The sequence below is a fragment of the Epinephelus lanceolatus genome, chromosome 9 (assembly GCF_041903045.1).
Source record: "Epinephelus lanceolatus isolate andai-2023 chromosome 9, ASM4190304v1, whole genome shotgun sequence".
Lineage (NCBI taxonomy): Eukaryota > Metazoa > Chordata > Actinopteri > Perciformes > Serranidae > Epinephelus > Epinephelus lanceolatus.
In genome coordinates, this window is record NC_135742.1 from 4,614,633 (window position 1) to 4,640,636 (window position 26,004).

General features: G+C 41.7%; 2 protein-coding genes across 2 annotated transcripts; both read right to left on the reverse strand.

Moving 5' to 3' along the window:
- Positions 1–2,661: 2,661 nt before the first annotated feature.
- zdhhc12a (zDHHC palmitoyltransferase 12a) lies at positions 2,662–11,534 on the reverse strand. The gene is made up of 5 exons (XM_033618999.2): positions 11,273–11,534; positions 8,874–9,007; positions 8,199–8,279; positions 7,625–7,791; positions 2,662–3,115 (listed from the first exon to the last, which is right to left on the reverse strand). The coding sequence occupies exons 1-5, from the start codon at positions 11,382–11,384 to the stop codon at positions 2,797–2,799; spliced, it is 813 nt and encodes a 270-aa protein (XP_033474890.1). The 5' UTR covers positions 11,385–11,534; the 3' UTR covers positions 2,662–2,796.
- A 4,597-nt stretch (positions 11,535–16,131) lies between these two features.
- slc25a25a (solute carrier family 25 member 25a) lies at positions 16,132–24,669 on the reverse strand. The gene is made up of 10 exons (XM_033620111.2): positions 24,418–24,669; positions 22,267–22,393; positions 22,064–22,151; positions 21,856–21,967; positions 20,129–20,287; positions 19,136–19,288; positions 18,936–19,043; positions 18,662–18,829; positions 18,223–18,373; positions 16,132–17,556 (listed from the first exon to the last, which is right to left on the reverse strand). The coding sequence occupies exons 1-10, from the start codon at positions 24,577–24,579 to the stop codon at positions 17,372–17,374; spliced, it is 1,413 nt and encodes a 470-aa protein (XP_033476002.2). The 5' UTR covers positions 24,580–24,669; the 3' UTR covers positions 16,132–17,371.
- Positions 24,670–26,004: the final 1,335 nt, after the last annotated feature.

The window sequence follows — 26,004 nt, forward strand, 5'->3', positions numbered from 1 at the left end:
TGTACAGATGTACTCTATAACAACATGCATATCATCAGTGTTTTAATGTACTCTCGTTGTCAATAAATACAAACAGAACAAATACAGTAAAAAAAATGTTTGTAAAATATTTGGCTCCCAGTGTGAAGATTATCTTATAGTTCATTATTAACAATAAAAATAATCACTTACAGCAGTCACACGAAACCAAAGGCACAAGACATGAATCACACCAGACGTAAAGGCAGTTAGTGTTGTAATACAGAGGTCACCACTCTCACCAGGCAACAGGAGAAACATTTACAGAAGAGACAGTGGTGACCAGACCTGAGGAAACAAATGTTTGAATCAAATCATCTTCATTTTAACAAAACATTTGAATGCATTAAATTATCACCATATCACCGTTCAGTCTTGTTGCCTCTGGTGTTTGTAATCCAGAGTTGGAGTCCAGATTTCTTCAGTCCACAGGGTTTAAGTAAATATTAAGGAATTATCTGCAAATATTACCATCCACCAGACAAATGCTCATTGTGAAACCTCATTTCCTTTTTTGTCCACAGAATCAAAGTGTAAAGAACCAAAAATGAGTGCATAATGTCAGATTCTTCGCCTTATTTACTCTTAATCAGGTCAGATTGAGCCTTGATTATAAATACGCTTGGATTTTGTTAACTGAACTACGAGCAGGATGGACACTTTTTAATTTTCTGACTGGGTGTAAATCTGATTTTTGCACATCCCAATAATGAATAGAAGTTTAAAACGTGAGTCTTAAAGGTAAAACAAGACTGGTAGGCTGTTGTAGGACATGGCGGCTGCTCTGCAGGTGTACTGAAGTGACACTTAAGCCCCATTTCCACTGAGCAGTACCGGTACAGTTCAGTTCAGTTCAGTACTTTTTTTCCATTTCCACTGGATGGTACCAATGGAACTGTTCTGTACTGTCCCCATGTTTGGTCCCCTCTCTGTTGGGGTACCTGGCACACAGATCTGGTAAAAAAAGGTGGAGCTGTGAACACTGCAGTCTGATTGGTCAGTAGAGGACGGTCACTCTGCTCAGGGCTGAGTTGTGTCTGGTTTTGAGGCTCATGTAACCACTGTTCATACTGTGGAGAGTTTTATTAGTAAACTGTAACTATAAAATGAAAGGATGTTTTGCTGCCTCTCACAGCAGCTGGAGTCTGAGAAAAAATAACTTCATTCACTGGGCCGACTGCCGGCGACTTTTAAGGTGGAACGTTAACTTGTAATGTTACTCAATGCATGAGTTGATGATGTGAATCCATCAGCACACCTTAAATTTCACTGTGACAACTATGACCATCACTTTAGTTTGTATTGTCTCTCTTGGATGACATACACTTTTAGTGATGAATGTCGGCGTGCAGCCTCGTTCTGTGGACGATAAACTAGGTGCTGACAGTTAAAGGAGGAAATACAGTGAGCGCTGGACAGAGCAGTGAGTGACAACAACCCTGCCCACATTTCAGAGGACTGTTTGTGGTGGAAACACTAGGGTCTAGGTACCATGTCTGATGGGGGTTCCAAAGGTACTATACTGAAAGCGAAAACAAAACAGCAGTAATAATGTTTACAATAACAAACATATGCAGAGAGCCTTGGTAGCTAAGTGGTTTGGGTGTGTCGCATAACTGCAATGTCGCCGGTTCAGTCCAGTTACTATTACCTTTGTTGCATGTCATGGCCCAGTCTTTTTCTACCATTTCCTGTCTACCTCATCACTGTCAAATTGTCCAACGAAGGTAAAAATATCCTCACAAAGAAAAATTTATCTTTAAATATGTCTATAAATTAAAATATTTGTCTTTTAAGCAACGCATCGACTCTGAAAAAGAACTTCCAGTGCAGGCTCGACTCACTCTGAAGTGAGTTGACTTTGAAAAATCCTGATTTGGGGACAGCCCTACATTAAGATCCTAAAAAGGATTCTTCCTTTGAGGAACATGAACAAATTGCAAAATTTAATGGCAGCCCATCTAAAAGTTTTTGAGTTATTTCAGTCAAGTGGTGAACTGACTGAAAAACAGACGGGGTGTTTTTGTTTTGTGTTTCATACTCACCTTAGTGTCCCGGGTGCGACCTTTGCATGCCAGAAAATGACATAATCACCCTTTGTGCATCGACCACAAGGGCTTAAAAAGTTGTTACGATGCTTGGTCATGCACCTCTGAGTTTCTGTTACTAGGTGCCCACCTCGCTTTTCAGTTCCACAGAAGCACTTTCAAGGGAAGACTGACCAAGCAGATTGGCCTGTACTGACATCTCTACTGATCTCTAATAACAACTCTTCACTGAGAGACCACAGGGACAGTCATCTAATGGCTTTATGTTTTTGGAAACAGCCAACACACCTGGGAAAGACATTTTACTGCAGGGTGTGGAGGCACATGAGATCGCTGTTAAGACTTCTTGCTTATCTACAGAATATTTTGTTTGTGTGTCACCCAGTGTTTTGGAGCATATTGCAGCCAACAGCACATTGAGCTTTAACACCTCAGTGCATGCTCATAGCTTGCATGTCATCTACCGAGGCCCACGCCATGGTGTCTTGCGCTGGTATAAACAAAGCTTAGGCTTAAACCAGCTCAGTGATTTGCTTAATGCCTTGTTAGCACTGTATGTGAACTTTAGCAGGTAGTTAGGAAACATTTTGTGGTTCAATTCAGTTGTAAACTTTTACCCAAAAAGGAAATTAAAAAAAATCTCTGCTATTGAGGTTAAGAAAATTATTCTCTCTCCCTGAAAGAAGCGTCTGACTCAGGTGTAGGTAGCGACGTGGCGTCTGGTTGTAGGTCAGACAGAATTCGTGGTGCTTCTGTCATTGTACGTCTGCTCCCACACCACCGTCCTGCAGATGCAGAAGAAATCCCACAGGTTGCAGAGGACACCACGGTCAAACGGGTTCTCCTCGTCTCCGCAGTTCTTCAGGTACGAGATCCTGTGACGCGACATGAACTCCCAGGTGGTGCAGTTGATGGAGACCAGGTAGAGGTGGCAGCCCAGCAGCAGCAGCACCACCATGGAGAAGATACTGACGAAGGCCAGCGCCGCCAGCAGGAACCCGTTCGCTCTGAACCACAGCTCCCATGTGATGCTGGGCGAGATGCCAGACCTGGAGGATAAACACCAAGGTTAATGACAAATATTCTTATTATTTCAAGAGTTGTTCTTTGCCCTGAACTTTGCCTGGCAGGCTGGGTGTCCAAGCAACACCCAGCAAGTATGCGTATGTTAAGGTTTGGTCCTGAAGATTTAACACCCATCCATACATTCAGTCATTATTATTTAGATTTCATTTATGGACAATGTGTTGGCGGTATATCAGTAGAAATTGTTTCATCCTTGATTATACGGTGGGTAAAACATTAGCCAACAAAGCTGAGACAGTTTTTCCAGTATTCCCAAGCTGGACACAAAGTTTTTGAGTCACTACAACAGGAAGCAACGCACCATCACGACCAAAAATTCACACCTCAAAAACAGTCCGATCTACAGAGAAGATACGACCACAGATACCAGCAACCGACAGAGTAGCAAAGGGCCGTGGGTGGTAATCAAACCCCCGGCTGCTGTGGCAAGGAGACAGCCTTTGTACACGGGTCGCCTGCTCTACCAGGTGAGCTAGTGGGCGCCCCAATAAACCAGTTTCTGATTTCTGAAAAAAAAGCAAGAGAACAGCTGAGCAAACCTCCTGAAGACAAAGTCTGCTGTGTCCAAATTAGCAAGTTAAAGTATCTTTAGTTAGCTAATCAGCCTGACTAACCTTTAAAGTTTTAATTAGCTGCACTAGCCTACAGTGTATTTACCGTACCTAGCCCGAGCTAGCTTGACTGCTGACCTTTCAATATCATAACTGCCAAAGAAAGACCCACATGTGAAAGTCCTGCTGCTGGCAACTTCCAATATCACGCCTCCTCCTATCCAGACTCTAAACAAAGTGAGCCTTTGTTTATTACATGAGGTTCCCAGCCTTTATTTTGCCTTGTACTACTCAAAACAAAGCCCTTGTGACCCCTCATCACCGGATGCATCACGTCTACCAGCTGTGACATGTTCCTCATTCCTTGTTTTATATGAATAACTTTGTTCCTGAAATTATTGAGTCACTTACAACAGAGGGCAAAGGTTAGAGGAATGTCTGAGACAATTAAAATAACTTTGCACTGAGGTAATGTTTTTCTTTTTAATGCTTCACCCTCCTGTTAATCATCTTGTGACTCCTCGTGGGAGTCCTGTACACCGGACCATGACTGTAACTCCTTATATGTTCATATTAGTCCGTCTCACTTGTCTCAGCTGCATCTTGTTTGGTTTCACACTGACACCACAAAGAGAGACACCACCTCTGTGCTGGCTTCTCTTAACTGGCTACCAGAATTGATTTTCAACAGTAAATGTTTTTTATAGACACACGTGCTTCAGGGCCCTTCTCATAACTGGGATCTTTTAAGCCCCTTAAAATCTTCTTCAGGTCTTTGAGATCGTCTCTCCTAAAGCTGTACTGCAGATTTCTGTGGAAAGTTTGCAGCACTTGCATCATCTCGTGTTGCTTGTTACAAACACATTCACTCAGCTTGTCTATATTTTATCTGGAGTTTGTTTGGATACCCATCAGCTTTTACTGTTCCTTCTTTTTCATTCACGTCTCTCCATTTAGTTTTCTTGCACATAACAGTTGCTCACTCTCTCTACTTGTTAAGGTTTAATCCAAATGCAAGTTGATGTGTGTGTGTGTAGCCAAACCTACGAGCTACAACATGCTTCATCTCTGCAGGATCGATTTCTAAAATGAGGATGAACTTTGAGATTGTACTTGAGCAACACATTAAAGTGTCTGTTTAACAAATATGAACAGTGAATATCTGTAAATCTACTTGTATTCTCAAACTCACGTGTCTCCTAACATGGCCTGATGTTGTAGAGATTAACCTGCAGATCAGAGTGCACTACGAGTTTATTTTTCACTGAGTCACAATGAGAAGGCTGTTCTCCACCAGATAAGGACATTTATATTACAGGAGCTCTTTGTGTAATTCAGAATGTATGAGTTATCTGCACATGGTTCTCAATGTGAAGGTGGCTGAGCTGGCAGCTAGCAGATAACAGAGTTGGGTCAGTTTCCAGTTTTGGCTGTCAGATGTATGAGCTTAAAGGGAAATTTCGGTTTATTTCAACCCGTCTCCTATCGTCCTAAATTTGTTTCAAGTGACTAGTGACATAAAAATAATAGTTAGCATGTTAGCCGTTAGCCTAGATACAGCCGGGGCGCATAGTAGCATCAGACCTGTCAAAACGTAAGTGAAAGGGCAACCTTCAAGTGCAAAGTTAGTCCACTAAACAAGCTTTTTTCCCACAAAGATCGCCTCATATCGTTAGGATAAATGTCAGAGAACATATAGAAAACGACATGTAAACGTGTTGTCTTACCTTACCGGTGTGCTGCCATGTTTGTTTAGCATTTAGCTCTGCTTTCCAAAGCACGGCCGAATTATCGCGAGAACAAGCAGCGATCTCATACCGTGCCTGAAATCTCGCGAGAACAAGCAGCAACAGCTGGAAGGCAGAACCGGACAGTAGCCTGAAAAGTTCATTCATTTATTTTATGAAAGATTTATAGAATAATGGCTGACTTTTTGCCAGACTTCGACTTTGTGGAGGAGGAATTTGATTTTGCAGAGTTTGATGGCCGCCCTTATTTATTTGAGCCAGAATACACTGATGAAGAGCTTCATGAAATTGAAGAACGGAGGAGGAGAGAGAGAGAGAGAGAGAGAGAGAGAGAGAGAGAGAGAGCGAGAGAAAGAGAGAGAGAGAGAGAGAGAGAGAGGCGCAACAGGTAGAGGACGAGAGAGGAGGAATGGCTGATTGGTGGTGTACGTGTGAATGCTGTGCCCCAGTGCCCACAGCAGAGGAATGCCTCTGTTGCAAGGAATGGGACCGGTTGCAGTCTTATTTTCAAGGTCTGGATGTGACTGAGGACGAGACACCTCCACCTGGAGTAGTATCCAGCTGGGCTTTATCTAGAGCTTGCGAGATTTCAGGCACGGTATGAGATCGCTGCTTGTTCTCACGATATTTCGGCCGCACTTTGGAAAGCAGAGCTAGATGGTAAACAAACATGGCAGCACACCGGTAAGGTAAGACAACACGTTTACATGTCGTTTTCTATATGTTCTCTGACATTTATCCTAACGATATGAGGCGGTCTTTGTGGAAAAAAAGCTTGTTTAGTGGACTAACTTTGCACTTGAAGGTTGCCCGTTCACTTACGTTTTAACAGGTCTGAGGCTACTATGCGCCCTGGCTGTATCTAGGCTAACGGCTAACATGCTAACTATTATTTTTATGTCACTAGTCACTTGACACAAATTTAGGACGATAGGAGACAGGTTGAAATAAACTGAAACTTCCCTTTAACCCAGTTTGATTTCATGCAAACCAGCGCTGAACTAAAATTTATTCTGGTAAATTAAAAAGTAGCGTACGTTAGCAGCCTGTGCTGATAGCATCATGACGCTAAATCCAGCTTGTATTGCATCCATAATGCACAATATGACAACTACTAACGGAGCCACTAGTGTCTCACAGGCCATGTGCTACTGTCGCACTGTGCACCAACAACGTCCATCCATCTCTTTTCATCCACTTATCGGGGGCCAGGTTACTGGGGCAGCAGGCCAAGCAAAGCACCCCAGACATCCCTCTCCCCAGCAACACTTTCCAGCTCCTCCTGGGGGACCCCAAGGTGTTCCCAGGTCAGACGAGATATATAATCCCTCCAGTGTGCCCTGGGTCTACCCCGGGGCCTCCCACTAGTAGGATGTGCCTGGAACACTCTAACAGGAGGCGCCCTGGAGGATCCTGATCAGATGCCCGAACCACCTCAACTGACCCTTTTCGACATGAAGGAGCAGTGGCTCTACTCTGAGCTCCCTCCGGATGTCTGTGCTCCTCACCCTGTCTCTAAGGCTGAGCCCAGACACCCGTCAAAAGAAACTCATTTTGGCTGCTTGTATCCACGACCTCATTCCCTCAGTCACTACCCAGAGCTCATGACCATAGGTGAGGGTTCGGACATAGATGGACCAGTATATCGAAAAAATCCCCTTCTGGCTCAGCTCTCAGCTTCACCACGATGGTCCAGCACAGCGCATGTTTTCTTTGTTTACCTTAAAAGTCCATGTGTTTTTGGGGTGGCGAGCAGAGTCATGGCAGTGTTAGTCACTCAAGAAAACTAAAACTACACCAATTATTCTTGTGGCTAGCTTTGAAAGTGCTGCAAAACAATGACAACAGTGCTGACAGAGGTATCAGTATTAACCAGGGGGGAACCAGAGGGCGGGCGCGATGCTTCCACAACAACACCATCCCAGTATCAGTGCTAACCACAATATGAAGGCAGTGCAGAGTGGCAGCTACGAGCTAGATAGTGGGATACAGCAACAGACTTACCACAGCTCAGATTACAACACACACAGAGGTAGTGTGACTTCATTCTCTGCTAAGCACTATGTCTGTAAATAGCAAGTAGTGGTTTGCTGCTGTATTATTGCTCTGAATGTCATAGAGAACCTTTAAAGAACACAGATATTGAGGGGGTTGGGGTGTTCAGCAGACGTACAGAGTGATGTGAAGCGCCCAGAGCAGAGCGAGCAGCTGCACTAGCAGGTAGACGATGAACCAACGATGGTTCCTCTCTCCCACGCAGTTCTCGATCCAGGGACAGTGGTGGTCGAAGCGACGAACGCAGCGCTTACACGTCTGACAGTGCTTCGCTCTCATTGGCTGCTGCTTGAAAAAGGGAGAAAGAGAGAAAGAAAGAGAGATGTACTATTTATGAAAACCCCTCTCAAGAGAAGAGCAGTAATGACAGGATAAAAGCAGTGTGTCAAAACACTGGAATGTTTTTTCTCTGCTACAGCCTGACTGATTGCACTGATCTGAATCATCATGCAACCAGGAGACAAAATGTTCCACCACATGTGAACATGTTGTCTGACTGTAATTCTGCCAAAGTTGCATTATTGCCCCATAAATAAATGAACAAAAACCTGATATAGATACATCAAGAGTTGGACAGAAAACAAAAGCAAATATGTGACTCTGCGCGCGTGTCAATGACAAACTCATATTAAACTTTGAATGCTGTTGGACACAGAGTGAGTGTGGGTGGGCAGCTGGCAGAAGCTGGTTACCTGCAGCAGGCAGTATCCACAGCGACGCAGCCGAGGGGTTGAGGACTGAGGAATCATCGACTCCATTTCTTCATCTGAACCCTGAACACAACACAGACTGATGTAGGTCACACGTTTACATACACGTGCGTCAACTGTGGCCCTGACTTAAAGCACTGTTCATTCATGTTTCGGCACGTTTGAGCATGTTTATGAAAAATCACATGTAGTCATCATCACTGCTGAATGTTTTCTATAGTACAGTTCACAGGCTTCTAGATTTATTAGTGATTAAGAACATTTCCACAAACTTTACAACGAAGATGATCCATTGTAGAAAACCTACCGTCTGGTATTGTTGTAAAATGTAATCACCTGGTCTGTTTGTTTTGGAGAGGAAGAAAACTTTGTGGATAATTCAGCTCCTGCTAAAAACCTCCTGAATAATGAACACCGAAGGAATTCAAACCAGGTGAAGTTTCAGCTGGTTGCAATCTGCAGTCCTCACCTCTAGATGCCACTACATCCCCTAAATCTTACACACTGGACCTTTAAGAGCACATACTGTTTTATAGACATCGTAAAGCTTCAGCATTTGAGGCCTTGGAGTCAGCTGCTTAACAGTGACCACTGTAGTGCGATAAACTATCAGAAAACACATGATGATAAACGTGATTGTGTTTAAATTATTCTCACCTTGACATTGTCAGTTAGAACAAAGCCAGGGTCCATTAAAGAAACAGCAAAGTATAAGAGCACCGACAGCACGACCACGAGGAAGAACAGAATGGGCAGCAGCAGCTCCCCTCGCTCCTCACACTTCCGCAAATCTGCAAACACACACACACAGACAAAACAGAGATGAACTTACGGAGCCAAATATGTTTTATATCAAATGCTTGATTCTGAGGTTAAGATATTTTGGATGTGCTTCCACACAACATTCATTTAGAAAAACAGTCAGAAAGTTTGTATTTAATTGCATAAAAGTATTTCAGACATGGTAAATACAACATTAAAGCTGTACGTTATGCTAATCTCATTTATAATGACATTAAAGCAGCCCTACAGTGTTTTTCTTAAACACTTGAAGCAGCAGTGAAGTGCGGCTTGCTGCAATAACTACGTTTTTCTGCAGCTGGGAGGCCTGTTTATATGTTTCAGGGGTCAACATGTCACAGAAGTAACAGGACTGCGTTCACCGGCCATAATTTGCCCCTAAAAGTTAAACTATCCACAGCTTTTAGATTGGCAGCACTTCGCTCTGCAGCTTAGAGCAGCCATTGCTCCTTCCCATGGATATTGCATGGCAGATTGCTGCAGGCTGCACTTTGCTGCTTGCTGTGTTTTCGGTGTTTGAATGTGAAAGCAGTTGTATTAGATAAGCTAAACCTTTAAGCAGGGAAATTTGAGCAAAAATGACAAAAGCATGTTTGGTTCCAGCTTCACACGTGAGGATTTGCTGCTTTTGCCATTATCAAGGAAACTAGGAACATTTTCGATACAGGAACTTGTGTCTTTGAACAGAAAATCCCGCACACTGCTCTTGCTCAGCTTCACAATTTACAAGTGTAGTAACACTAGTGTTCAACACTATTATTTCCGACACAGAGCTTAAACGGAAACTGCCTCAACCATTTCACAGGTGTGCGTGTTTTTCTTGTACCCTTGTTCTTTTCATTTTTTGGATATGTGTCACATGGTGCACAGGCTCTTGCCAATTATTGGGAAACACACCCACAGCTGATAAATTCCCTCACACCTGTGGACACCTCTGAAATGAGCAGTGTGCAGGATTTTCTGTTCAAACACATCTCAGACAGTTGGACGTGCTAATACCTTCTACTTAGTAAAGGATCTGAATACTTCCTCCACTGCTGGTGACGACATTACATACATTTCAAACAACATGGAGCATAAATAATATCTAGTGTGGATTGTATAAAGAGGAGGTATTTGAGGGTGTTTTTGGGAACAACCTGAGCTAAAGCAAATCTTTCTGGGTCATCTGGGAACCTGCAGCCATACAGAGTGCCCTGGAACAAGCCGTACTACTCTACTATTTACTCTGCAGATCCTGATGTAGCCTTGTGTACTTGTCATTTTAGGTCCCTGCTGGTTTGTCGTCATGGGTTTCAGACAAAGGTGGAATGTAACTGAATACATTTACTGAAATACAGATTCCCAAATTCAGGGTACTTGTACTTTATGCAGCGTATACTTCTCCTCCACTACATCTGAGAGGAAAATATGGTACTTTTTTTACTGGACTACATTTGTCTGACAGCTTTAGTTACTTTTCAGATTAGTTTTTCATCCCCTTCCCGTGCAGTGAAAAGCATGTATGTCCAGATGTGTTGATGTTTAATGTTAGTAATAAACAATACCCAGTGAGGGTGCATACAGAGGAAGTATTTGAGTTTTTTCAGGACTATCCGAATGGAGCTAAATTCTTTCTGGGTCACCTTGGGACCTGGAGCTGCACAGGGTGTCCTGGAACAAGCCAAACTACTCTATTTACTGTGCCATTATCCTGATGTAGCCTAGTGTGATTGTTGTGTTATGTGCCCTATTGTTTTAGTATGGAAATGGTGCTTTCTTATTGGACTACATTTGTCTGTCAGTTTTAGTTACATTCCAGATGAGTATTTCACCCCCTTCCTGTTGATGCTAAATGTTTGTACTGGAAAATTTCTCCTTCTTCTGAAGCTATATAAACTTTAAAAACCCTCTTGTATCAGCTGAAAGATGCATCAACACAAAGCTTAATGCAGCTGTAATATTAATCCACTGACAACAGATAGATATGGGAGCATTTAACTGCACAATGACTACTTCCACTTGTAATGTGGCATTTGGACTTTGGGATCTGAATACGTCCTCCACTCGTGATATAGAGAGGACATTTACGTTTTCAGGACTATCCAAACAACACTGAGGCAACAGTGTCTGGACACACGCCATTCTCTGACTACTCCACTATTGACTGACGTTATTGCCCAGGTTTACTCAGGTGTTCCTGTTGTTTTGGCCCCTGGTGGTCTGTCGTCAGGGGGGCTATTTCGGATAAGTTGTCCCAGTCTGGATGTACTTACCTGTGTTGTGCAGGAACAGTACAAGGGTGATGACCCAGGTGAGCAGTGTGTGCGTGGCCCGAACAAGAAACCCGGTCCGAAACATGTTCTGCACCATTTCAATCCCTGTCATTCACGTTAGCACCGCTGCTAGCTAGCTAGCCTCGTTAGCAGTAAAAACATGGCTATTTTACGGAAATAAAACAATAAAGTTCAAATTCGAATACATTTTAACTATGCTAGGAAACAACTGTGGGATTTACGAAGTTATCCTGCAGCTAGTTACCGAGATAGATGTAGATTTTATGTATTTTTTGTCTGGTTCTACATCATTCATCCTGATACCGGAAGTTGCTACTCCCTTGTTTTGGTACGGGAGTCTGCGTGGGACAAAATACGCGAACTGAACGCTGCGCGAAACAGTCAAATAAGGTATTATTACTACTGCTGATAATAATAGTAATAAAAAGAACAATAAATTGGATTTATAGAGCGGTTTACAAAGGAAAAAAAATAAAAATGTGATGCAATGCAAATACAAAAATACAATATAGGTATTAGTATTAATAATGGTAGGCCTAAAGCCATAATGTTATATAACAACTGGTGGTGGTGCTGGAAGAAGTACTAATAATAATTACTACTACTACTACTACTAATCATAATAATGACTACTACTACTAATAATAATTACTAATAATTTACTCATACATAAAAGTACTAATACCACACTGCAAAAATACTCAGTTACATTCAAATGTTCTGCATTGAAAGTTTAAGTTAAGTTGTTGATCAGGAAAATATACTTTAAGTATTAAAAAGTAACATTCGATGTAGACAAATCTAAAAAATAAACAAATAAAAAAAGACCTAAATCTACACATTTGGAACCATGAAATGTTATTACCTTTTTTTTTTTGCAAGAATAATGACTTAAACTATTATCAGTATAGTTTTATTTATTTATTTATTCTATTTTATTTAGACTTTTTTTGTTTTATTTTATTTCATTTTATTTTAAAGGGACAATGTAATTTAACATAGTTCCAATACAGAGTGTGGGACTGATGTGTTGCAGAGACTTTACAGCTATTGCTAATTTCATGTCCATAGTTGGGCTTTTACGTGTAGATCTAAAATCTTACAAAAAAAAAAAATAGTTTAAAACATCATCATATAATGTGGTTAACATTACACTATAAACATGGAAGGAACAATGAAATACATAAACCACAATACACATACCACACCTTTAGCTCAGAGTGAGTACAGCTCTAATTTGCTTTTAACCAGCAGCACCTGACCTGTTGTGAAGGATTTTAAATCTGTAATCAGTTGATTTCAGTTGGTAATGTATTTCAGAGTTGACAGCCCTTTATTGGAAAATGCTGATTGTCCAAATTGAGATTTACAAAATGGCGTCTTACAGTTGCCATTCAAGCTGCTCCTTGTTACTCTATTACTGTCTTGTCTTTGAATAAACCTGGAGAGAGCCTCTGGAGGTGCCCAATAATTTCGTCAATAGACTGTTGGGGAACTTAATTCATATCAAACATCATATTTAATAAGATATTCATGTGTTTTGTGTACAAAAAGCTTAATTTGTGAAGTTACAAAAGCTGTCAGACCCATGAGATGTTGTAGCTACAGCAGAAGTACAAAGTACCAGAAAATTGAAATACTCAAATAAAGTATAAGTATCTCAGAAATGTACTTATATAGCCTACAGAACTTAAATAAATGTAGTTACATTCCAACACTGGTAATCCTGCTTCAACCAATGTTATATAACAACACTCAGTGTCTAATCCCGTCCTGTTTCAGTATCTGCTGTTTCCTGTTTTACATTAATTCTCCATATAATCCCCACAGTATACCCCATACACCATACTGGGCTGTGTTAGAGGTTTAACAAATATAAAAAGGGCCCATTTGCACATTGTGAAAGATTATACTTTAAATGAAGATAATGAGAAACATTTTATTGCCAAAGAGTTTTCTGAGAAGTTCATTTTTATCCTCTGTAGCGAGACACTTCCAGGAGGAAACATCTAGCAACTGCACTCTCAGTTTCTGTGGCACTGATGTAGTTAATCCTCACCGCAGACATACAGATCTGGAAACTAAACTCCTGCAGTGTGAATGAACAGCCTTTAGGCCTGAATGAAGTACTTAATCTGTCCTGCCTTTTACAGACATCTGCGCCTACCAGTGTGGCCCTTATGGATATATAACCATATATTCTGTATATAGTTGTGTGTTTTTGTACATTTGTATATGTTCTGCCATCACACATTGGTGTCTGAGGGTGTTGTGAACAGCACAACTCTTGTATGACAGGTCATTGTGATCTGTGATTAGTGGCACCAGCTGAGTGATTCATCACACCTGGTAATAATCTGTCTGGGTCTATATCTGTTCTGTGACACATGCACGTCAGTAGCACTGATGTAAGTCAAGGACTGAAATGTCTGAAGCTGTTTTCATTCAATTTTTTATTATTTTTTGCACTTTGAGCACCTTTGTTCTTGTGCACAGGTGTTTTTTTGCATTGATGTCAGCCTGTGAACCTTTTCTGTGGCTGTCATTTGTGTGCGGGTATCTCATCTGCCGTCCTTATATAATACAATACACCATTAAAAATGATTGTGGAACAACGTCAGGTATACTAGAACTATTGTACATCTTTTATTTAAAGTTATAAGTCCTAAGTCATCCTCTCTACTGCATTTATGTGAGGGTCAGGTCAAGGTTAAAGGATCAGTTCACCCAAACTGTAAAACAAACAAGACAAATATTCTCTTACTTCTGCTAGTTAATATCCATTGATATAGTTCATATTCAGTGGTGTAATGGTAGTTGATTAGGTGGGTGTGCTACTAAGTGGATGGGTAGGTTACAGAGGAGGAAATGGGTTTTTGGCTTATGAGTGGGCTTACTTTAAACAGACAGAAAAAAGGCTGTGTATACCCCCCATTATTTTATTTATCTGTTATATTGGAAACCTTCCTGTCGTGTTCCGGTCAAATCTGACCGATTTACAACTTAAAACATAAATATCATGTTTTACATCTGACTGCCTCAGGGCCTTATGGGCCTCCACACTGTGCCCTTGAACATATAAAAGTGATGATCACCACTTTCTTTGAATTTTGAGTGGTTTAGTCAACCTTGTTACACCTGTGGTGTTCCCTGTCAGAAGTGATCGCCATAGGAAATGAATGGGTATCCAGATTATATTCACCCATCAGATGAGAAAACATCCCCATACACACTACCCCAATACACACACACACACACACGAACCACACATTTCAGACTGAGCAATGTCTTTTGTGGGTACACATCTCTTTCCCGTGCTTATGTGCCGATCCTCCCACATGAACCACCTTCCTGATGAAACAATGTATCATATCTTCGCACGGACTAGACAGGTGTTTGTTATGTGAACCCATCTCTTTCCTGTGCTTTTGTGCCCGAAGATGCTCTGTAGCAAGTTTGGTGTCAATTGAGCAAAAATTGTGGGAGGAGATAGGTTTAAGAAGTTTTACAGTTTTTGAAAAAAACAGAGTGATGAACTTCATAATTTGTAATAGGTTTAAATGTACAAAAGTTTCTTCAGTATTGGGGCTAGAGTTTGATGAAAGTTGTGAAGTTGTAGCACGTATGGTTGATTTGTTATGAATTTTCAAAGTTTTGAACTTTAGACGCTTGCTGTAGCGCCACCATCAGGACTATTGGCTTGAGTTTTCACCCGTGGGAAGTATGATTTCCTCGGAAGAAGAAGAAGAAGAAGGAAGAAGAAAGAAGAAAGAAGAAAGAAGAAAGAAGAAAGAAGAAAGAAGAAAGTAGAAGAATACCTAGGATTACAATAGTGTCCTGGCAGCTTAGCTGCCCGGACCCAATTAAACTAATTTTTGGATTCTCTTTGCTTAAGTAAATTGTTGCTGTTGAATTTGTACATTTGTAATTTTCCACCTCTGTGCACCACAAATTAAATTCACCTCCACTTATATTGGAGTGTTCAGATCCAGTCTGAATGGTTCAATATCACTAATGGACGTACAAAACGTACAAAGTAATCTCCCAGTATCTGATGTAGTGTCCATGACAGAGCTGGTTGTGTAAGGATTAAAATACTGTGTACCGACAACCTAACACCAGGTCAGTTACATTTTGATGTGATTGCATTGAATAACAGTGTTTGGCTGATGTGAGAGGTTTATGTTTGTTTGGTTGTCATGCCAAAAGCTTTTAGATAAATCCCAGCTGTATAACCAGACTGATACTCTAAGGCTGTTACTGATATTGACATTTGGGAGCTTAAAATATTTAATTACAACACATCAGCCTGTAGTTTTCTTTAACATTAACACAAGTACAAACATATCTTAATACAGATCTCTCAGATTTGTTTTTTGCTTGTATTGTGACCTAAACGTTTATTTGGGACATTTTACAGTTGAAGAAACTACTCTCTGGTGAACAAACTGTAACAGAGACACAGTTTCCCATTTACCATAAACCTAGTTTGGCATTTCTGTACTTCACTTCCTTGTTCCTTACTGGCTGACGAGCACTGATACTAATATATCTAATACCAGCTGATTTATCAGTCTAGCTCTGATTATTACGAAAGCTATCGACAAGTCGGAAACTTGTAATCACGCTAATTTAGATACAACACTAACGCATTATAAGCAAGCTGCTCTAAACACCTCTTGATCACCCATTCAGCAGCAGAAAAAGCCCCAGTCTAAATCCACTTCTGTCTTGGTCACATGTATTGAAACTGAACCTGTGTGGGAAAATACTCTGGACACATCACACAGCTCTGTCTATTACATTTGGTGCAAAAAGAAAACATTAGAGACTCGGTATTACAAGAACTTGCATTTATTTGCATGAAAATGGTCCATTAAAACAAGACTAAAACTCATTCTTTACAAAAGAATTAAATGTTAATACCTGATATTGATATGACATTCATTCAGAGGCCCTTCCAGTGTTGATTAAAGTGCATTATGTTGCTCATTTTTTCCCAAGCCCTTCTTTCCCCGAGTATAAATGTTGTGAAACCAAAAACATTAACACCTTGGTGTACTCTTCTGTGATTTAACAGTAATCTGCCCTTAAACCTGAGGTGAACATTAAGACATTTATACCTTTTATAAAGGGCAAAAACATGAACACACATTAACAGACATAATCTGATGTCGTCTGCACAATAAGTTATTTTCAGTTGCTTTAACAGCAGCTACAGCGAGAACTCCAACCTCATGTTCAACACGTCAGACAACTACATTTAGTGTTTTATAGCCACATGTTAAGGCTGTTGCCAGGTGTTACTGTCCATCCTGAACACAATCACTGCATTTAAAACTATTATTACTTTTGACTCTGAAGCAGTACATGTCCACTGTCAGAGACAATAAAAACAAATACAGGACAGATGGAAATAAATAATCCACAGTCAAAAAATCCTGTCAGCTATTCATTCATCCATTCATTCAGGACGGGGGTGGAGAGAGATCAATCTCACATGTGCAAACTCCTCTCATTAAGGAACACAATCATTTCCTCCTGTTAAATAATAATGACACCCCTCAAAGAGCTTATTAATGCTATATCTGACATGCAAGAAGTGCTCTGAATGGTGGTCGTTTTCAGTAGAGCTGCGTAACATGAGCGCTGGTGTTGCATCTCACACTGACCAACCACAACTTACAGTATCACACCAACATAAAAAATAAACAGGACGGTTGCTCAGGCACCAAAATGGCATGAAGAGCAAGAACATTTGGTCCTCGACATAGAAATCGCTCACATCCCTCACGCATCTCTCGTTTCAGGTCTCAACGAGATAAAAACATAAATAGCAGCAGTCACAGTCCAGACAACCCGAGCTCACAGAGTCCAGATCCTCCACCTTGGCCTTTCTCGTCTTTCGTCAGCTGACATTCACAGAATGAGATCGCTCCACGAACCCCCAGAGGGGCCAAAATGGTCCCTGGGATTCCCTAACGTATGGATGGTGGGGTGGTGGTGGGAGGGAGGGTGGAAGTGGGTGAGGGTCACTTATCACATTCAAGCTTTCATGTGACAATGAGAGGTTGGTTTTCAGCGCGATTTCACGCCTAGCTGTGTCTTCAGTTGCTCGTACACCACGTAGCTGATGCTAACGGCAGGGATGACTTTGAGGAAGTTGGGGGCCAGGCCTCTGTAGAGCCCCATCGGGCCCTCAGACTGCACGATCTGTCTGAAGAGGCCGGTCATTGTCACCTGCTGGTTTTTTTCTGTCGCAGCTGTAAAGATAAAAAAAATGAGCAGGTTAGATGATGTGAGAAATATTATAGTATCTTAACATGATTATCAAGTGACGTTCTTAGGTTTAGGAAAAGTTAATTTAATATTTGAGGGTTTTTAAATGTTGGTTTTACAAAAAAGCAACACAATGGTGTCACGTTTGGCTCTAGGGTATCGCAATTTTGTGCTTTTTTTTATCCCACTGATTATTTCTAAAGCAAACAACTGCTTATGGAGAAGATACTTGTCAGAATAACTGATCATGACAAAGGTTTTCAAGACAACAAGTAATAAATCTTCCAGCTGTACTTGCGTCTTTGTTATTGTTAAAAGGTCGACATCGGCCTTTTGAATCACCAGTACAATTACAGAATCATGCCGTCCTCCTACAGCAGGAATGTCCTTCCCTAACCAGTTATGAAAGCATCCTCCCTTAAACAGGTGTGGTCCTTTAAGGAGCTGCTACTTCCTTAAGACACTTTTCAACCCTCCCTTTTAAATCAGTGTGTACTGAGTTGGTTTAGAAACATGTTGGTGGCTTTCCCCAGAAACATCAGGAAAAACACTGCCACATGATTCCATTTTCCAGCTCAGATGTTTAAACTAAACATCTACACGATAATTATCTGACAACAGAAGCAGCATTTCAGGAGCAGAGGCCTCACCTTGTGCTTGCATGCGTGTGCGGACCAGAGCCAGGGGATAGCTGGCGAGCTGACCACAGGTGCTGGACACGGTGCCACAAGCCAGGAGGACGAAGATGCCTGGGTCGGCGCTGTTGGTGCCGTACTGCTGCAGGTAGCTGTTCTTCAGTGTCTGAGGAGAAAAGAGAGCAATTATATTACATCATTTGGGCATTCAGAGTGTGTAACGTCACTCAGTCATGTGTTTGGAGCTGGTTTACATTGGTCTAAGTTAGGAGGCTAGTGACTGCAGCTGAAAAGATCAACATTCTTGCTCTGATTAGAAGTTGAGAACGTGCCATAAGCAGGGTGATAAAATACAAACACAGTCTGATACTGTCAAGGCTAGAGAATGCTAGACAAAATAAACCCACAGAGGTTTCACTGGATAACTGTGTGTGTAGTCGAGCTCACTGCTCACCTCGTACACTGCCAGGTCGATGCCTGCGTAGGGGATGATGCCCAACATGTTTGGGACGTAGCCTTTGTAAAATGCTGAAAGTCCTTCTCTTCTGAAAATCTGCTTCGCACAGTCTGCGATACCGGAGTACTGCCCGGTCGTCCTCAGAGCCAGACGGGTCTTCAGGACCTGAGGACATTGAATAAAAAGGAAGAGTTTAGTACTGAGAACACCTAAATAAGGTTTCCTGATGTCTTTTCAGTTTCAGAGTAGATGTAATTAAACTGATAATCACCTCCATGGGGTAGATGGTGCTCTGAGCGATCACTCCAGCCAGAGATCCAGCAACAAATCTCTCCGCGATGTGCAGAGTCTCCTGTTCGCTGCCGATTAAGCGTTTAATCTGGATGAATTGAGAAAGAACACACATTAATAAATGAACACTAAGCTTCAGAAATATTACAATGAAGCCACAGTGAGAGCCACTCGTCGTACCTGCTCATACGCCATAAACTTGAGTGCCGATTCGGGTGCTATTTTGATGATGTTGACGCCGTTTCCTCGCCACAGTGACCTCGTGCCGCCTTCTTTGATCATCTGCATCATCCCGGTCAGGATGCACATGTTGTTGGTTCGGGATCCATAAACCTGAGAAGGAAGAAGTTGTGAATAAGACACATTAATCATACTATTTGGAGATCTGACTTAATTTTACTGGCTGATGAAGATGATTAAATTTTGGGATGAATCAGGCGTGATGCCATGTAGGCCTAGACTTCCTTTGACCCAAAAAAAACTTTGCCAACTAGGCCCGTTTGATAAGGCGCATGGAACATAACCAATGCATGTAATTTCTGATCAATCAGGGCTCAAAGTCGACAGGCATGTTTCAAAGTCGACTTTGAACACGACGAGTGACGCATATCAGGGCCACTGACACAGATCCTGAATCTGTGCAGTTAGACCTTGGTCCCATCGATGATGGTGACTTTTACGTGGCCGAGGGTGTGACGACTGTATGCGAGCAGTCATTGGTCGGCGGAGTGGCCTGGCTCTGACAGTGAGTCAGCGTCTGGACTCTGCCCCCCCTCATCGCACACCGTCTGTTAAACATTAACTTGTTTATGGCGCTTATGAAACTTATTCTTGAGCAATTTACTTCAAGTTCTTTCCTAATTGTACAACATGCAGTTATGAAAGATGGTTAATTAAGGCCTGAAGGAGAACCTAGGTCACATTTTCTTATTCTAAATTTGATTTTTAGTGCTTAAATCTTGTTTTGACTTGGGAATTCTGTTGGAATTTTATGTCTGGTACAGCTGGGTCACATCGCCTCACAAGCTGATGATAATTCTCTGCTGTAAGTTAAGAGTTTCCACAGCTTTCCTTCACACACTGTCTAGTTCCCAAGGTCATACTTTTTCTGACTTCATTGCCAGATTTCAAAATTTTTAGGGAGTGTTTCATCATGTGATTTGGTTGCCTCACCTGCATCATGACTTTGAGTCTGTCCAGCGGAGCCGTGCAGGTTCTTGAAACCGCTCCAGCTCCTCCACCTGCAACCAAGTGCCTCCACCACATTCCTGTCTGCTTCTCCTCTATGGTGAACTCATCAGGCACCATCAGGTTCTCACCCACATCGAAGATCTGCCAAGAGGAGGGGGACATGAATTATCAGGTTTAGCTTAGACCTTGAAAAACACCTGGAAGAACATTTGTAACTGTCCTGCCCCAAGATAGACTAGAGGAGGTCAATGTCATGTGGACAACTTCTTGATGTTTTTAGTGGAACTTTTATTTATTTGTTTGTCTTCACCACTGCCAGCTGCTGCCACCAAGAGTTTCTATTCTTAACCAAACATCCAGCTAGCAGTTAAAAATCTTCACGTGTGGCATTGACGTGCAGCCCTCGTGTATACTGTTCTGAACATTTTTGCTGGCAGTAAAAGTGTCACCAGATCCCCTCGAGCCCCAGTAATGGTCAAACCGTGTGACTGTCATTGAGCGCCAGGTTTGTTTTCACAGCCACCACAGTTGGAGGTCAAGATTAACTGATTTCAGTGGATATGCATGGACACACTGTATTGCTTTGAAATCTGAGCCATAATGTTAATGAGGCTCAATAGGCGAAGGGGCAAAGTCCTACAGGAGACATGATGCAGAACGATGAGGATCAGGAGCAGGAAGCAGAGACTGGTTATAACTGGATTGGTCTGAACCTGCAACTGGTCCCCTCTAACGAGTGTCTCAGTTTTAAAGGCCAATACAAGTTTGTCTCACTAAGATAAATGACAACCTTCTCTCTAAAGAACATTTCAAATCTCAGTCTGGGAATTTTATTTTTGATTTATCATCATAATATAGTTCTACTGAGCACATTAATTTCCCTGCTTTAATTAAGAGGGCATCAACAACCTCCTCCTTGTAAATAACTAGTGGGAGTTTCAATGTCACTTGGGGACATGCTGATCCCGCTGTGGCGACTGGACCTGTGGCCACACAACGAATTAAACATCTGATTTTGTGCAAACTGAAATGACCCCAGCAGCTTATGTTTCATCAGGGACTTGGCTGCGTTCTGCTTGGCCCCCCGGGAGGCCTAACTCCAGCGCTATTTTTAGCCCCGTCACTGTCCCCTCTGTGAAAAGTCGAGGTTGCCGCACTCATTAGCCTTGAACTAACACCCAAAAACCACACTGTCCTCCTGCAGCAGTGGTGTCGTATTACTCCAGCCTCCACTTGCTCTGACTGACCGCTGCTCTCTTTTACATAACAGCGAGACAAATCCTTCCGATATAATCCTCCAGGAATGAGACCAATTCCTGCCATAGCCTAATAGGGCTTAATTGCTGACGCACGGCTTGTGCTGATAGCGCCATTCAGGGAATTTGCTCTATGATTGACCTGTTTTTTTTACCCAAGACAGGAAGGTGCAACACACTGTGCACTTTGATTGGTCTCAGCTCGAGTGATACCATTATCGGATGCCCTGATACCGCTATCGGATCTTAGGCTAGGTGAAAATAGGTCACTAGAAGTTTTATGTAACACCAGCAGTGGAATTTTCTAGTTCTTTCCACATTATTTTTTTTTAACCCAAACTTCCCTGTTTGGGTTCTGGTAGTGAAAGAGCACCACTGTTAGAGCTCAGCTGTATCTACATGTGTTCCCCTTTGGGCAGAAGTTGTGGTTTCGGTGCAGATTGGTGAACTCACCGTGGAGTGTTTCCAGTAGAGGATGATCTCTGGACTGCTCTCAGTCTTCTCTGGCATGGTGTACTTGCTCCAGTCTTTGCTGCTGATGGTTATCACTCCATTCTTATCCATGCTTTAAATAAAGAAAGAAAAACAAACATTAGATACTGAGCCTTTAATCCAGAAACCATGGTTTCAGTGGATGACACGGGTGGATGAATGAAATTACCTCTTAAGGGCGTTCTCTGCATGCTGCGGGGAAATATGCACGCCGAGGTCCTGAAGGGACTGCATGAACTCCTTCAGATCAACTTGGCCTTAAAAGGAAATAAAGACAATGTGTAAGAACAAATCTTATACTGACACAAAGTGAAAGATGAAACCAAGTGAGCACTGATGCATCTGCCAATATTCAGGGCAGCTGCCTCATACCTGCATTCTTCCTGTTGAGGCTTTTCACCACAAGTTTCAGGTCTTTCTCGTAGTCTTGTAGATAGTGAACAAACTCGTCAAAGTCCAGCTGTCCGTCTGAGACATTTTCTGCTCCTTTTCCCGCTTTCTGTAAGGAAAAAAATACATAGACAATGAGACAAAGTACTCCAACATGTCAGATAAGAGGACAGAGTCAAGTCTGAATATATTGATGGTTGTTGGGGGGGCTGAGAATTACATTTTATTGATGCAAAGATGCAGAGTAATGTGGTTGTACACCATGTTTACACACAGTTTCAGGGAGAAACCCCAGCAGTTATTTATATCTGCAGTGGTATGCAGAGGAATGATCTGTGCAGACATTTAAAATGATTAATTAGTCACTTATGAAACAGGTACAGCAAGTTCTGTAATGTACTCCATGTCTGGCTGCCAATCATGCAGTCTGAATGTAACTCAGGATTTAAAATGCGCACTGGCTTCTATGTCACGATGGCACTGGTGAGTCTCATGACCCATTTGCTGAGACGAAATGCTCTTGGCGCTCTGGAATGACGTTCGTGTCTGCAGGACAGGGGAGGTTGGGTAATTAGGTTGTAACACGCAGGTCTATCTTTGACCTCAACTGCAGGCCGACCTGCCAACCGATGTAATCCAGTCTAAGCTCAAACCTCCTGAGCTAAAACAAGATGAGGACACCGGCAGTCCTCCTGCCTACTGGCCAGGGCTGATACCTGACCCCGCTGTCCACAGTACAGGCATATGACTGTCACACTGATACACTGCTGGACATCCTGCGCCCCCCTGCAGCACCCATTAAACGTACTACACAAGCGCATAAATGTGACTTACAGCATGGTCAGAGGTGAATGCCATGTCATATTTCATTGCTTTTCCTGCACTACTGGACATGTTTGTGTGCTTGTATTTCCTTTTTCCAACGCGATATGGCAGCTGACTTGCTGGAGGCATTCAATGCCAGCTGAAGTTATCACATCGAAATAAATGTTTACAAAGTATTGCAGTGCCATCAGTTCATGAACACAAATGTGAACCTCAGCTGTGTGCGGGACTGAAACTTCTAACAGGTCAGCGGCCAACTGACTGCAGAGGGAGGATGAGTCACAGACAGGTGCAAACTTTGAGCACAAAATTCAAGGTTTAGTTCACTCAAGACTATATTAAATGTTCTTGCTACAGTGGAGCAAGAAAGATATCAAAAGAGGTGTTACACATATTACTGGAGATACCCTGCCATATCCGCAACCACTGGAACCCTAATAACTGCGACCACTGCGACTCTTGATTTGTAATGATGCGTGTTTGTTCCTTTTGGAGTGTGGGAAACTGACCAACTCTCATTAAGTGCTGCAGGTCAGGTGGGCACATGGGATTTGATAAGATTGCAGTGCACTGTGTGTGCAAATGTGCAATAAAATGACCTTCAGCAAAATGAGAACGTGCAAGGAATTAAAGATGTGACACTCAAAGGTATTTTCACATTACAATACTTAAGTGTGGTACATAATTTGTACATTTTACACACTGCAGTCTAGTAGTGCACTGCCTGACTGATGCCAGTTTCACATTTTTTTAAACTACTTACTACAGCAAATGTGTGTATTTTATGTCTTAGAACAATCACAATCTGTTGTTTTAATATTATTATCATTACATCAGATTTTCACTATCAGCAGACAGTTGCACAAGGCAGCAGACAGGGCGATTTTCCACATCCACTCAGACATAGCACAAATTCCTTTTTAGGGTGGATGTTCCCTGGATGAATGAGTGTGGCGCGCGCTCCATTTAGTTCACTTTTAAAGATTATAACAATTAGTTTCGATTAAAAAATATCATTATGTTTTCAAATAAACTAAGACAAATATTTTACAGATAATTACAGTAAAGTTTTTCACAAAAAAATTAGAAATTTCCTCGTAGCGATTTTCCTGGAAGCCGGTCAGCGCTGCGGCCTAGTCGTAAGGCTTTACTCTACCCTCATGCTAATCTTTCCGGCGCCCGGAAAGAAAGGATTTAGCGGCGGTCAAAGTAATGAGATCGGGAAAAGCAGGTGAGTACTAACGCTAAATACGCTGCGTGGTGACACATTAAGCATTAGAAAGTTAACTTTGAGTGTTTCTCGCTCACCTTTCGCCATCGTTGGTAGGTTGAAAACTCCTGGGAAGGCAGGAAGAGGCTCAGCTTGTTAAAGAGAGACTTGAGCTCCGACGGCAGTCCGTTAGACTCAAAGTATTCCACTTCAACCTGGTCCGAGTTGGACACCGGGACGTAAAGGCACAGGCCGAGCATCTTTAGCTCAAATTAAAAAATAAACTACAATAAATAAATAAATAGCACACCGACGTGTCTCTCCTCCGCAAGGTAACACTGAATGCCGGTAAGGAAGCGCCGACTTCTAATGAATGTCATGAAGGCCACGCCCCTTCCAGGAATAGCTTTACATCATTGGATGTTCTGCCCAAAGTGTTGACGTCAATTTACTACAGACCAATCGCTGAGGCTGCCCATTGATGGGCTCGGCACGGTCCCGCCTACTTCTTGCGTAAAGAGACGGAGAATGCCCAACCAATCCCGTCCCTTCTTTCATTCAGCATGTGGAAGATTGACCAATCACGTGTCTTTTTTCATTTAAACTGTGATAGTAGCAGACTTAGAGGCTTCTTGGCGGTATAACAATAATGACCTTCATTATTTCAAATAATTTAAGATTTGTGATAATCAAAGAGGTTATTTTGACATAAAACAACTTAAAATATTAATATTAATAAAAATAAAATGAACTAGGCATGAAAAATCTTAAGAATGATGAGAACAACAACAAATCTTTATCTGTAGCACCTCTCTGCAAACTGAAATACGAAAAGGTAGGCTACATGAAGGTCAAGTGCTAATTTTCAGTGTTCAGAGTTCATCCTCTTCTAGAAAAAATAAATTCATTAATTCAACTGTTTCAATCAAATGTACCTTATTCAAGAAACAGAATTTACAACAGGACTAGGCAAATTAAATACAACCTTTCTTGACATTTACCTTCATATTTACTTTTCCAAAACAGGATGTTGTTTACCCCTGCTGTTCATTTAAGTTAGTTTATTTTATACTTTAAAATCACCCAAAAAAAGATACACAGGAAACCTAAGCAGTTAGTAATCCAGTCCTGATTTTTTAAACAAGATATTTTTATTAGCAATTCAATAAAGACATACAGAGTACTAAAAACAAACACAGAACCTATAAGGAAAAAAACCCCCACCCACCCATCAACACAAAAACAAGCAAAGAAAGGCAGACCAGTCAAAGGGAATCCAAAAGACAATGAGAACCTTAATTTATTTAATTAATCTATATGACATTAGTAGGGGAGTTTAGCATGTTTCATTACAATTATTTAGCTTCCATATTTGCCACAACATTAGAAATGGTTGCAGTTTATCTTTCAAAATTGTAAAGAATACATAACATCCTTAATCCAATGCCCGTAATCCAGTACTGAGTTTAGGAGGAAATATTACTTTCAGATATGCAAGCAAATTTAGCAGAAAATCAACATTTATTTGGGTTTTTGCTTGAAAGTTTTTAACCTTAAACAGAGACAGGAAATGTGTACCCTTTGTATGAACTATTAGGCAACTTCACCTTTATGACTATCCCAAAGGAAATGTTATTTGCAGCCAGGTATTAAACACAGGACAAAATGTACGGATGGCAACCAAC

What these genes read in the sequence shown, in the direction of transcription:
- zdhhc12a (XM_033618999.2), bottom strand. Translation starts at nt 11,384, where the DNA reads ATGACAGGGATTGAAATGGTGCAGAACATGTTTCGGACCGGGTTTCTT. An exon ending in ACTGTTCCTGCACAACACAG is followed by an intron (nt 9,008 to 11,272) that starts GTAAGTACATCC and finishes GTGTGTTTGCAG; the next exon opens with ATTTGCGGAAGTGTGAGGAG. An exon ending in TTCTAACTGACAATGTCAAG is followed by an intron (nt 8,280 to 8,873) that starts GTGAGAATAATT and finishes TGTTGTGTTCAG; the next exon opens with GGTTCAGATGAAGAAATGGA.
- slc25a25a (XM_033620111.2), bottom strand. Translation starts at nt 24,579, where the DNA reads ATGCTCGGCCTGTGCCTTTACGTCCCGGTGTCCAACTCGGACCAGGTT. An exon ending in CCTCAACAGGAAGAATGCAG is followed by an intron (nt 22,152 to 22,266) that starts GTATGAGGCAGC and finishes TTTCCTTTTAAG; the next exon opens with GCCAAGTTGATCTGAAGGAG. An exon ending in GCAGAGAACGCCCTTAAGAG is followed by an intron (nt 21,968 to 22,063) that starts GTAATTTCATTC and finishes CTTTATTTAAAG; the next exon opens with CATGGATAAGAATGGAGTGA.